At 38.4% G+C, this 12,914-nt stretch overlaps 1 protein-coding gene across 1 annotated transcript; it reads right to left on the bottom strand.

Moving 5' to 3' along the window:
• Positions 1–6,304: 6,304 nt before the first annotated feature.
• LOC137072633 (microfibril-associated glycoprotein 4-like) lies at positions 6,305–12,374 on the bottom strand. Its single transcript, XM_067440512.1, has 6 exons — positions 12,322–12,374; positions 12,145–12,200; positions 11,831–12,043; positions 11,654–11,750; positions 6,869–7,036; positions 6,305–6,781 (listed from the first exon to the last, which is right to left on the bottom strand). The coding sequence occupies exons 2-6, from the start codon at positions 12,151–12,153 to the stop codon at positions 6,522–6,524; spliced, it is 747 nt and encodes a 248-aa protein (XP_067296613.1). The 5' UTR covers positions 12,154–12,200; positions 12,322–12,374; the 3' UTR covers positions 6,305–6,521.
• Between the last annotated feature and the right edge of the window lie 540 nt (positions 12,375–12,914).

The following is a 12,914-nucleotide window of genomic DNA, read 5'->3' as shown; positions in this document are numbered from 1 at the left end:
TGTGTGTAGTGTGCTCTTTAGATCGACATACTCTACACACTGAGCTCAAACTGGGCTTGGGGTTTGCGGTTCTGGCGTGACATCCAGGATTGGACGAGGACAGTGAGGCAGTGCAGAGAGATAAAACTTTGTCCATCATGCCAACCAGCTGCTGCATACTGTCATTAGGTGTAAAAGAGACAGCGTTGGGGTTGAGCTGACTTTTTGGACATAACTGACCTGAGGAGAGTTCAGGCTGTTTGGGAGAACTGGATACAGGATCGTCACAGACAGTCACAGTGTTCTGGTGGCAGGTGGACACAGGTGAGTAGCATGGGGTACGAACAGTAGCTCTCTTCAAGTTCCTGCGGTGACAATCCAGTCGCTCTTGAACCTCAGCAGCACTCCACTGCTCAGCAGGCTTGAACTGAAAAGACAAAGCAAGGCCAGGATCTGGACAGTGAGAGACAAACATCATTACAGCTTCAGCTGCAGGATCCTCAACGCACTTGTTGCGCCTACGCAAACACTCATCAGCCACATCGATTGCCTTATTCAGCCTTATCCAGTAGTCCATTGGACTCTCGTCTGCCTTGGGGAGAGTGCTGTAAAAGTCAGCCATAGGCATGTTAGAGTAAGACAACTCGCTGAAATTGCGTTTCAGCATGTCGAACACTGCATTTGGGAGCTCACTAGCACTCAGTTCAGGGCAGCTTCGCAGGGACACTTTAACCACATCTCTCGCTTTGCCGGCCAATCTGCTTGTGATAAGATCAGAAACATCAGTTTGCGTTCTGCATTTCATTCTGTTCAAATAACTGTACATCATGTCTTCCCATTCGTGCACAGTAAATGAATCACTCTTATCGCCTCTGAAGAATGGCGGAGGAGGTGCATCTTGCTGTACTATCACCTTCAGGTTAGATGTATCAATGCACTCGCTGGAGTGCTGAGAACGGCAAGGTGCAGTAGACTGTACTGGGCTGGGCTGGTGCGCAATATTAAGGCTGGCAGAAATACTTTCCCCTATTTTCTGGGCCAGATCAGAAATTATGCCCCCTAATGACTCAGGAGTAATGACACGTTCACTATTCGGGTATGTGATTGGGGTGGAGCTAGCTGCTGGACCTACAGAAGCACCGATCGCTGAATCAGCTGTGTGCACACGATCAAGTCCCACATTAGCTATCGCTCTCCCTCTCCCATAAAAACGTGTAAATACAGACTCCATCTCATTGTGATATATTTCTGGTCCACCACCTCTGCCCAATGGAAAAGTAACATTAGATTGTTTAACAGGACTGAAATCGTCTTTGCTTGTATCCTCAAACATGTCTCAACTGTAAAGTGGAACAGATAAATCATGAAAAGGTGACTGAGAAATGTATATGCCACAGACAGCAAAACTTTAACCACTTGATAATAGTTCAGCTATGCTTCACATCAAAATTAAGACAAAAAAAACTGAAACACTCTTTTCTTGACAAAAATGAAATATTTCTGTTGTCAAAATCAGTTATTCTGCACTTTGTCTTATTTAAAATGCATCAACAATCATGTATTATATACTGTTCAGATAAAGGATACGTTGCATGGAGGTCACTGAAGCGCAATGTGTCAAAGTCTGTGCCATTCACGATCGAAAAAAAAAAAAGAGCTCCGGAGAAAGAAGAAAAAAAGTCAATCAGGAAGTCAGTAAAACTCGACCGTTGCTTTAAGATGCAATAGTTTGTTCCGCGATGTCACACGCTGCTCGTCTCATACACATGCGTCCTCTATGCGCGAGCACGGAGCCACCACGAGCGATGACGATGATGACGAAGATCGGCGAAGCACGAGCCGTCACGCAACCACGGCGATCTGCGAAGCGCTGATCTGATGACCCGAAATGTTCACGGCACCAAGTGTAACTGGTCTGTTCTCTGTGTTGTCTTGTACTTAATTAACAACAACACAACACAGAGAACAGACCAGTTACACACAGCCTTTGACTGCCATCCTCTGGCGGAGGGCGGGCAAAGGTGTGCAGCAACAGCTTCCTCAAGGGGAGGAAGGGCTTGGTATCCTTTTTCCTGAGCACCATCAACCACCGAGAGCGCTGGGGAAAAGGAGGACTTGGCGTGAGAAGAAAATGGCGCCTTCCACGACTTAACAAGTTCCTCGTGGACTTCTGGGAAGAAGAGAGCGGACTTTTGAGCGGTCGGTTGACGGCGGTTTTTGAAAAACCACTCATCTAGTCTGCTTCTCGTGGGCTCCTCGGGTTGCGACCAGTCAATGCCGAGGTCGTCCACAGCCTTTGTGAGCAGGCGTATGAGCTCAGCGTCCACTGAGGTCTTCCAGCTGCACTGCGTGTTATAAGGTAATTTTTAGGATAAAAATTTGGCTTCAATATCTCAAGGAGAGGAATTCCCCATAGCGTTAGCAAACGCAATACGAGAAAACTCTCGAAAGGGAACACCCAGTCTATACAGAGGTGAAGATTTAAATAATGGTTAAATAATTAAAAACAAATAATGTTTAAAATAATGGTCGTTTTTCAGTTAACATTTTTGTTTAGTTTATCATAGTTCTGTTTAGTTTATCATAGTTATTCGCTCTTAAATCTTTCAACTCTAATTGTTTCAAGTCTCTCTCTCACACACAGAGATTTTAATTTTGGTCAAATAATTAAATTAAATAACATTTGTAAAATAAAATAGTTGATTTAACAAAGTTTTTAACCATTTTTAGTTGATCAGCAAATTGATTATCCAGTCTTTGATACGATCATCCACTCCTTCCAATGGATGAAGTTATGCTCCATTGTTTGAGCATTGAGGTAAAACAAAAATTTCAAATGTTAAAAAAGGATGTGCTTTTAAACTTTAAAAACGTGAAACGGGGTGGTAAACAATGTGATAAAGTGATTCAGATCTTTAAAACTAAAACGCAGTATTCAGGCATTGTAAAATGTTATGACGGTAAAAAGTGCTCATCAAGTTTGCTTTTTCTATGATGAGTCTCTGATCTTTCTACTGGCCAGTCAATATTTAACCTGGCTACCGCCCTCGTGAGCTCCTCAACTAGCTCCTCACCAGCGGGTGACTGAAGTGGCGATTCTTCAGTTGCGATGCTCTCAACGTCCACCTCCTCAGAGCTGGATAGTTGGAGCACCGGTGCCCCACCCGGGGAGGAAGAAACCGCAGGGCGGGCTTCCAAACCCCGAGACGAGGCACTGGATCTCACAGGTGAGGGCTGAGATAAGGCTGGGCCCATCTCAAACCCCTCTGTGAGCTCCATTTGTGAACCCCACGACTGAAGCCGCCGCTCTGCCTCAGCAACAGCAGGACCCGAGCCGCAGGGAACACGAGCCGAGGCACCCTTCTCGAAGAGGATGGGTAAGATTTCACAGTGTGTGTCTGTTTGTGTGGATGACGCAATCACACAGAGGCGTTCTAACAGCGTTTCAACGCAGCTCAAGTTCCCTGATAGGGAACATCTCTCACACACACACACAAAACATATATACCCAGCTACAGTAACGAATGTTCTCTGAACTTTGACTAACATTCTGGCAACATGTTTTCAAAGTTATGAAAACATTCTTCCAGTAATGTTAGTAGAAAGTTTGTTCAAAGTTATATAGTCTTTAGTAATGTTCTCACACAATAAGCACAGAAGAATTATTTAAACATAGCTTAAGAAATCTTTTATCCTAAAATGTTGTCGTTGTCTTTTTAAATGTTAATACTTTTTTCGGAATGCTCAGAGAGAACATTTAAAAGTAACATTCTCATGTTTGCAATTTGATACCGTTGAATGTTTCCTTAACTCGTACATTACCAATAAACATTTAAAAAAAAAACGTTTGGAGAACAATAAAAAATAGTGTTTCTATAACATAATGAAAACATCTGACTAACGTTCCTAGAACAATTTTTTGTTAGTTGGGTATAGACTAAAATAGTGAATCTGGGTCCTCTTGCATAATCAATGAGAATTACACTGTATGTGTCAGCAGAAGACCGCTAGATGATGCTGGATGAGATGTAAAACAGACTTTTGCTGGCAAATAAACAGAGATATCTGGCTCATTTTCCAAGTCCCTCAGAGTTAAACAGTTGAGTTTTACCGTTTTTGAATCCATTCAAAATCTGGCGGTAGCACTTTTAGCATAGCTTAGCATACAGGTTCATTAGCATCAGTGATCAAAACAATGACCAAAGACTTTCAATATTTTTCCTATTTAAAACTTGACTCTTCTACAGCTACATCGTGTACTAAGACCAACGAAAAATGAAAAGTTTCTATTTTTTAGACCGTTATAGCTAGGAACTACTTTCTCATTCCGGTGTAGGAACTTTGCGGCCGTCATGGTATGATATTGCACAGCGCCTGAAAATAGGCAAACTTTTGTCAAGATAAACAGCGTGAAGATCTGCTTGCTCAGAGAGCGTGCGTTGTAACCATGGAGATGTTTGTGAGAGACGATTCAGAAGATATTTACTTTGGTGCAGATCCTGAACCGTATCTATTTGAACCGGAATAACAGTCACACTGAAGACGAGCTTTTGAGATGTGAAAGAGAAAGTGTGGCTGAACAGACTCGGGCAGAAGCGACGAGGAGAGCCGATTCAAACTGGTGAGTCAGAGAAGAGTCAAAATTCAAGGAAAAGTGCTGGTCTGATATGGATTCGGTCTGCCGACCTTTTGATTTTGACTAAGGTAATATGTGAATGAAATATGCTAAGACTGCTTATTATGAAGACAGAGAGAGCGCACTCCGTTGTTTTTCTCCGTCACTCAGTTAACATGCGCCCAGTCATCTCACTCATAAACCACAAAAAACTGATCAAATAAGGCTTTAACAGGAAAAACATTTTTTTGGTGGCTGCCAAATAATTTTCAATGCATGAGACATGCTCAGAAGCCTTGGAACAGAACGTAACATCACTAACCTAGTATTTTGTACCATAGAAACTGTAGATAAACAATACCGGCAATTAAACATTCTATTAATCAAGCTATACACTACCTCACCAGAATGCTAAAAATAAAACTACTAACGTTATATACTGTATAAACCAAATAGCCGCGCAAACCCCCACGCTTAGTGATTGCATTTACAGGTTAGCTAAAGACAAGCTGACAGAAATGTTTCGTGGTGCCCCCCTCAGCACTTGGTGCCCTACGCGCAGCACGTGGTGGGAGCGGCGGCACTAGGGGTTTTAATATCTATGGTTCAGAGCAGTCAACCACTGATTCTTTCATTACTTGATTAACTTGTGAAACATGACGGTAGAATTATACACCTTCGACTCACTATCACAGCTCTTTATGACACACAGAACCATGGCTAATCGTACAGTAAATCCACCACATAATTTGCCGGTTGCAACTCTGCATTATCTGCAATGACACAAACTTAGCGCCGGTCGCATTGGAAGTTACCTATCTGAGGACTACTTTCAGGTGCTGCGTAATATCATCGCGCCGCTGAACCCATGGTACGACTGCAAAGTTCTGTAAATCTGTATAAAAGTCTAAACTTTAAATTTTTTGTTGGTCTTAGTACACGATGTAACTACAGAATAGTCAAGTTTTGGACCCACTTTATATCAGGTGGCCTTAACTACTATGTACTAACATTGTAATTAATCATTTGATACAATGCACTTATTGTGTACATACATGTTTTTACATTGTACTTACATTTTAAAAAAAACCTGCATGTAATTACGTCTGTAATTAATTTCTGTAGTTACATTTGTAATTACACTGTTGACACTTCCCTTACACCCGACCCTACCCTTAAACTTACCCATCCCACCACACCTGTCCCTAACCCTACCCGTGTCCTACCTCAATATCAGCAAAAGTGCTTTGCAATACAATTTGAACACAGTAAGTATATTGTACCTATTTTTTGATGTAATTACATAGTACTTAAGGCCACCTAATATAAAGTGGGGCCCAAGTTTTAAATAGGACAAATATTATCTTTGAAAAAAATAAAGTCTTTGGTCATTTTTGAGAGTGATGCTAATGGACCTATCTGATTCAATGATGTATGCTAAGCTATGCTAAAAGTGGTACCGCCAGGTACAGAGATCGGCTGAATGGATTCAAAAAGGGTAAAACTCAACAGTTTAACTCTAAGGGACTTGGAAAATGAGCATATTTTCAAAAAAGTGGAGTGTTCCTTTACACATTGTTCGTTCACATATAGGGTTGTATTTATAGGGAAAGTGAATCAGTTCATGAGCAGTTGAACTGAATTCCTCATTTACTGTTTCTGACGTCTATTCTGGAGATGAACAAATCCACATCAACACATAATGCCTTTCAATGCTGAACTTTATTAAAGTTTATTGTTGATTCGTTTCAGTTGTAGATTTAAAGAAGTGACCCACACCAAAGAGAAGATAACTGATAAGGGTATATAAAACAACAGCCATATATCATAGGTCACCATATATACCATGATCTACTGAGTTACTCAGTTAACAGAGGAAAGGACACCCAAAACTTTCTGAGAAACACTGTAATGTTTCTTCAAAGGTCTAAGCCACACGTTTGATCTTCATGATGATGGATTTCATACCGACAGCGAGACCGTTCTTCCAGAGGGACCAACTATCTCCAATGCCCATATGGGTGGAAACGTCTCCCCATAAATACACACCGTTGGGGTTTGTGTAATGACACCTGTTGTACCAAAATGCCCCGAGAAGATATTTAGCACAGTTCACCGTCCCCAAGGCGTCTTGGTCTTTGTCAAAGGTGGTGAACTTCATACCATTATGGTAGGTCAAAGAGTCGCCTGCAGAGAAGAAGAGCATCATTGAGGACATCAGTTCCACATTTACTGAGTGTGAGTTATTTTTCAATGTAAATGAAAGTGTCTTACCTGCTGCTCCATCCTTGAACCCTGAAACTTGCAGTCTATACCCGTCAGTTTCAGGACCCACAGAGAAGGTCGAGTACTGAGCAAAACCTGTCCTTCCAGTGAAGTCCTCCAGATCCACTCTCAGCATGTACTTCCTGTTACGTGTCAGCTGGTACATGTTCTCCAGCCCTGTTCCACACACACACACACACACACACACACACACACACACACACACACACACAAAGAACATGTTCAACCAAACACATGATCATCCCCATATGAAAAAAACCTATATGGTTCATATATAGCGACCATATATGTTCCTTACTTAAATCAGTCAGAATCATCTTATATGTTTAATGTAAGTCCCATATATGTCATACACAAAATCAGACCGTTTATGGCCCATTTCATACTAAAAAGCACACAGAAAACTTTTGGGTCATGTATGAATACTGCAAAAATCTTATATGAGTTTTACATGTAAACAGTATGCAATGGTATATGGTATTAGTAGAAAATACATGATATTCATATACAAATCATATAAAGTTCTTATACTGAATCATATGCTAGTCATATTAAAGTCATATAGGATTTATTTATATTTTGTGTCATTTGTTTATATGCTTTTTATACAGATTTCATATTTTTTTAATAGGGAAATGGTGTGTTAGCTCTTCAAGTTTATATAATATACATATAAACTACATATAATAATCATCCATGATTTCAGTCAATATTACAACATCTCTGCATATACTAACCATATATGATATCAGTCAATGACATACACAAATTTGTGGAAACACTTTTATTTCAACACAAAATGAAATAATCAAATTATTCTCCACATGAGTCATTTACAATTCCAACTTGATAGCAAACTGAACTTTGCTCAGGAAAAAAACAAAACCCAAAAAACAACAACAGAATACACTGAACACAGCGTCATGGCCATCAATCAAAGATAATGAACGGATTAGTTCACCCCAAAATGAAAAACCCCCATCTCATCCAAGATGTTCATGTCTTTATTTCTTCAGTGGAAAAGAAATTAAGTTTCTTGAAGAAAACATTCCAGGATTGTTCATCATATAATGCTTTTCAGTGGCAACCAAAATGTTGAAGGTCCAGATCAACGGCGTTTCAAAGGGCTTCATAGCCTCTGCGTGATCCCAGATGAGGAATAGGGTCTTATCTAGTCAAACGATCAGTCATTTAAAAAAATTAATATACATACATATAATATATATAAAAGAGAAGCGCTTGATTTTGTTGCCCAGAGAGACGTTGAAGCTTACGCTACTCCTACATCGCATCACTCAGGTCACTCTCTGGACGCAAGTCGTCTGCCATGAGCTGGTTATTTTAGTCAATAAGGTTATAAATATGGATATCTATATCAGTATCTATATCAATTACTATATTAACTTATTTCACATAGTAATTATAGTACACATATTAAAGCTTTATTTGTTGTGTTCTGAAAATAAATGAACATCTTATGGGTTTGGAACGACATGAGGGTCATTTTAACAACATACATTTTTGGGTGAACTAAACGTTAAAAATGGACAAAGTTTAATAAATACTGTAATAATGTATTTCTCATTGTTAGTTCATGTTAGTTAATACATTACAATCAAGTCTCATTTGTTAACATTAGTTAAAGTCTTACAACTCACATTACATAAACGTCTTCAACACTTCCGCTTCAGAACTGAACCAGTCCTCATGGGATGAACCAGTCTGCGGCTGAACCTGTTCTTCTTACCTGGTCTTCAAATGTTTTCATGAAGATCTTTCTGTGGAAGAAAAAGAAAATCTTCTTGACCACTCCATTTACATACAGGAATATTAGAAACACGTTTCATTATAATGTTTTTTTCAGTATAACAATATATTCTTATACAGTTTCTTACTTTCTATTACAAAATTGTAATATTGTACATCATTTAGATTCATATATGTTGCAGTTACATGAATGCAAATGATAGAAGTTTATATTTTAGCTATATTTTAACTACATTAGAGCCATTTGCAAAACTTGTGAATTGGCACAAAATAGACTATTAATGATGACAGAAGGAACATATCGGTAAACAAATCACATTACATTTATTCTAACTTTTGCTTTTTGTCAGTTTCACACAGCTTTCACTGTCACACACAATCGTTGTATAACGTTATCTATGCAAACCATGAGCTTTAGGGTTTAACTTAGTTACCAAATTACATAGTTAAAGGGGTACTTCAGCGCTGTGAAGATGAATCTGTATTTAAACTGGGCCATCAATGCAGTAGAAATGTGAAATTATTTTTGAATTTGGTGTCTTCTAGACTGAGAAAAGACAGAAAATGTATTTTTGTCCCATGGGGATGAAAGACTACAATTCCCAGAATGCTTCGCTGCCCTGTGAGGCCATTCCCAACGCCAACAACTTCATTACTGTGACTGAGTTAGAGACACTACAATTAAAAACTGAACGTGTCTGTTCAATATAATGAGTGAGTCATCGCGCGAGTCTCACAGCACTGAGCACTGACTGCAGGAGTGATGAGAGCTGAGGTAATCGCGACTACACTCGCGGCATACATTCACAACGCGAGTTCAGTCTGGCGCGTTTCAGTTCATGCCTTTGCAAGCTTAACTTTCATAGAAATGAATTTGAGAAGTTAAAAGACTTACATTGCTCACCATAGCTCCGTTTAAATGATCCTGTCTGCAAGCTGAGCTCTCCCTGCAAGCTGAGTGTAATCTCCCATCCCCCAATGCCGGATTCAAAACATGCGGAAATGGCTCCCTCTGCTGGCTGTAGTCTTTAGCCTCTGGGCAAACATTCCTCCTATGATGCAAAAATCGTCATTTTGCATCATAGGAGGAATTTTTCCAGAAATAAAATGCATAAATCTCTCGTCTCAGGGAGATATGAGAGGGGAAAGCACAATAATTTGAATATTCTCCAGGGTTTCTACTGATACAAAGCCATATGCTAATCGCTGAAGTAACCCTTTAAACAACTAGAATAGTTGTTTTTTACATTTGATCATTTAGCAGACGCTTTTATTCAAAGGGACTAACAAATGAGGAGACCAATCATATAGTTTAATAACTTTAGTACAAATATAAGCATTTTTCACTTGTTTTTGCACATTAAATACTTGTAACGTAAATTCAATTGTTGCACGTGCGCAGCATAATTAGGCTTAACGTTACCTGTACGTTACCTAACACTAAGGCTGTGGCACCGACATGATAACAGAAACGAACAATTTACAAATCTTTTAGCAAATCTTGCCATTAAATAAGTTAACATTTGCATTGAGAACGACATGACAAACACAAATCTTACCTGGAGCTCGACACTTCGCGGTCCCGCTGAGAGGCAATCATATCACGCAGACAACAAGAACCCGCGACTGATTTCCTTCTGGCCGCGGCGCGGTGACGCATGCGCAGTTTGCGATGACAGAACTAAGGCTATTTTTGAGTGTTTAATTATTACTTTTTAAATATTGCTGATATTACTGTTAACAAATAGTTTGTATGGGTAGAACATTACGAAACAAATATATGGGAATATACTGCAATTATATGCAAAACAGCCTATATTAAAGGAAATATAAAGGAATAAAGGAAACTAAAGCCTTTTTTAATATAGCTACTGCAATGTATGCATTGACTATATTTATAAAATATGGCTACATTTTAACACATACAATATTTAGTAATTAAGACATAAATAGTATTACATGTAATATCCATTAGGTTGTATGCTTTATTGTGTAGCCTTACTGTAGATTGAGTTTCCCATATTAATGTGAATGCATGTACACACACATAAACACTTTTACAGAATGAGTTACAACAAATTTCTACTTCCCATCATACTTTACTTCTGATTTAAATGTTAAAATTAATTGTTATTTCATGTGTTTTTGCTCAATTTAATAGAGGGAGATAGGTTGAAATAGTGGATATAGTGAGGTTGACTTTTGGCCAAAAACCAATAAAACTGTTACTTTTATTAAAAATAATGTCGGTGCACTTTTCAGCAGTTACAGCTCTTTGCTAAAGGAACATGCCGGTGTGCTTGACTTGTGTTATTGTTAACTGTATATGTGTGTGTGTGTGTGTGTGTGTGTGTGTGTGTGTGTGTGTGTGTGTGTGTGTGTGTATATATATATATAAAACCCTTTGTAATTGTTAACATTTTCATAAGTAACTGTAATATAATAGCACTTTCTCAGTAACTGTAATGGACTACAGTTCCTTTTATTTTGTAATATATATAATTTTGTTCAATATATTTTTGGGTATATCATCACATGCACATCAAATAAAATGACACATTATGATATATAAGTAAATATATTGTGACATATTTTTCTAATTGAAAGCAGCAATTCCTCATGTATTATTAAATATTGTAATATATTTATCCTGTATATTTTTAATATGCAGTTAAATAATTTAATATATTTATCATTCACATATATAAGGAAATATTTGATTTGCGTTAGGGTTACCCATTTTTATTCGTTTTACTTGCTAATTAATTTACTAAAGTAAAATCTCACTGATTTGCAGGGGTTGTGTTTAACACAATCCAGCATATATATTTTACAGTGTAGGACATATATGATTGAAAATACATGAATATTGTACAATTTGTATATGTGGTTTTAGCAGCATACATAGAATCATATAAGACATATAACATATAAGAATCACACATGTTTTTAGCGAGACTTTTCCATATGGGTCCACACAAACAGACACACACTGTGAGATCTTACCCAGCCAGTATTCGCCTTCAGTTGCTCCAAATCCACTCTTGTACTCTTCCCACCCCCGATAGAAATTCACACTGCCGCCCATTCTCCTCTGAAACACCTGTGATGGGTTTATATAAAATATATGATTCATAATGTGTGTTCTGATGTGTGTTTAATGATCTAAAGTCACATTCGTACCGTCCATCCTCCGTTGTCTTCATCTTTCCCATCTGAGACCATGTGACAGTAAACCCAGACAGGATCATCCCCTGCTGGATAGATGGAGTAAATCCCACTGACTGTTTCTCCTGCTTTATAAAGGTCAGAACAATCGGCCGGCTTGAATCCATCAGGAACAGACACAACAGACGCCGTGAAAACAGAGATCAGAGCCACGACAAACACCGTCATCTGGAGAGACACACGACTGATCAAGATCCTCGTTTATCATCAAATCACACTGACATTATAATTAAAGTGAAAACAGCCGCTGTAAACGTGATTGAACTTACCGCCATCATCTCAATCTCTTCTCAGATCAGATTTATCAATGTTTTCTTTCTTAAATCTGGAAGAAAGCAAGCCAAAGAAGTCATCAGATTATTGTTGTTGTGGTCATGTTTCTGAATCACTGTTGTAGAAATGTCTCAGTATTCTGTGAGGTGAATGATGAAGAAACAGTAACTCACCGTTTGTGTTGTGGCTTGTGTTGTTCAGTCTGACACACACTCTTTATGCATCTGGCAGATTATTATGCTCCTCCTTTGTGTTGCAGAGGAAATTTATATTGCAAAACCCTTCATTCTTGTGACATAGTGTGTGTTAATGAACTAACTTGTTTCTTTATTTATTTATTTATTGCTTTTTGCTTTTATTTTGACAGGACAGCGGAGAAGCAGCAGAAAAGTACAGCATCAACACACCTCTGACATGATGACAGAATGATCATGTCATTTGGGTTCAATGATCATAGAAACATGGGTAACACTTTACATTAGGGCTGCACTAATATGCATTAATTAATGCTGAACTAATGCACAGATAATGATGAGTTAATGTATGCCTCATGAAGAACTAACACATTTACTTAATGATTACTGCATCAGCAACTAATGAACATTCATCATGATTAATAGATTAAGTAATATATGAATTGCTATTAATGAAATATTACTAATAACAAACAAATCAATTCCCTAATAACATATTATATTAACTAATAATGTAAATTAATGCGATAATTACCAAAATGGGCCAAAGCCATGCATTTCAACTTCTAGTT

Source organism: Pseudorasbora parva, chromosome 4 (assembly GCF_024679245.1).
Source record: "Pseudorasbora parva isolate DD20220531a chromosome 4, ASM2467924v1, whole genome shotgun sequence".
In the NCBI taxonomy this organism is placed as follows: Eukaryota; Metazoa; Chordata; class Actinopteri; order Cypriniformes; family Gobionidae; genus Pseudorasbora; species Pseudorasbora parva.
This window is presented reverse-complemented; position numbering and strand designations above follow the sequence as displayed.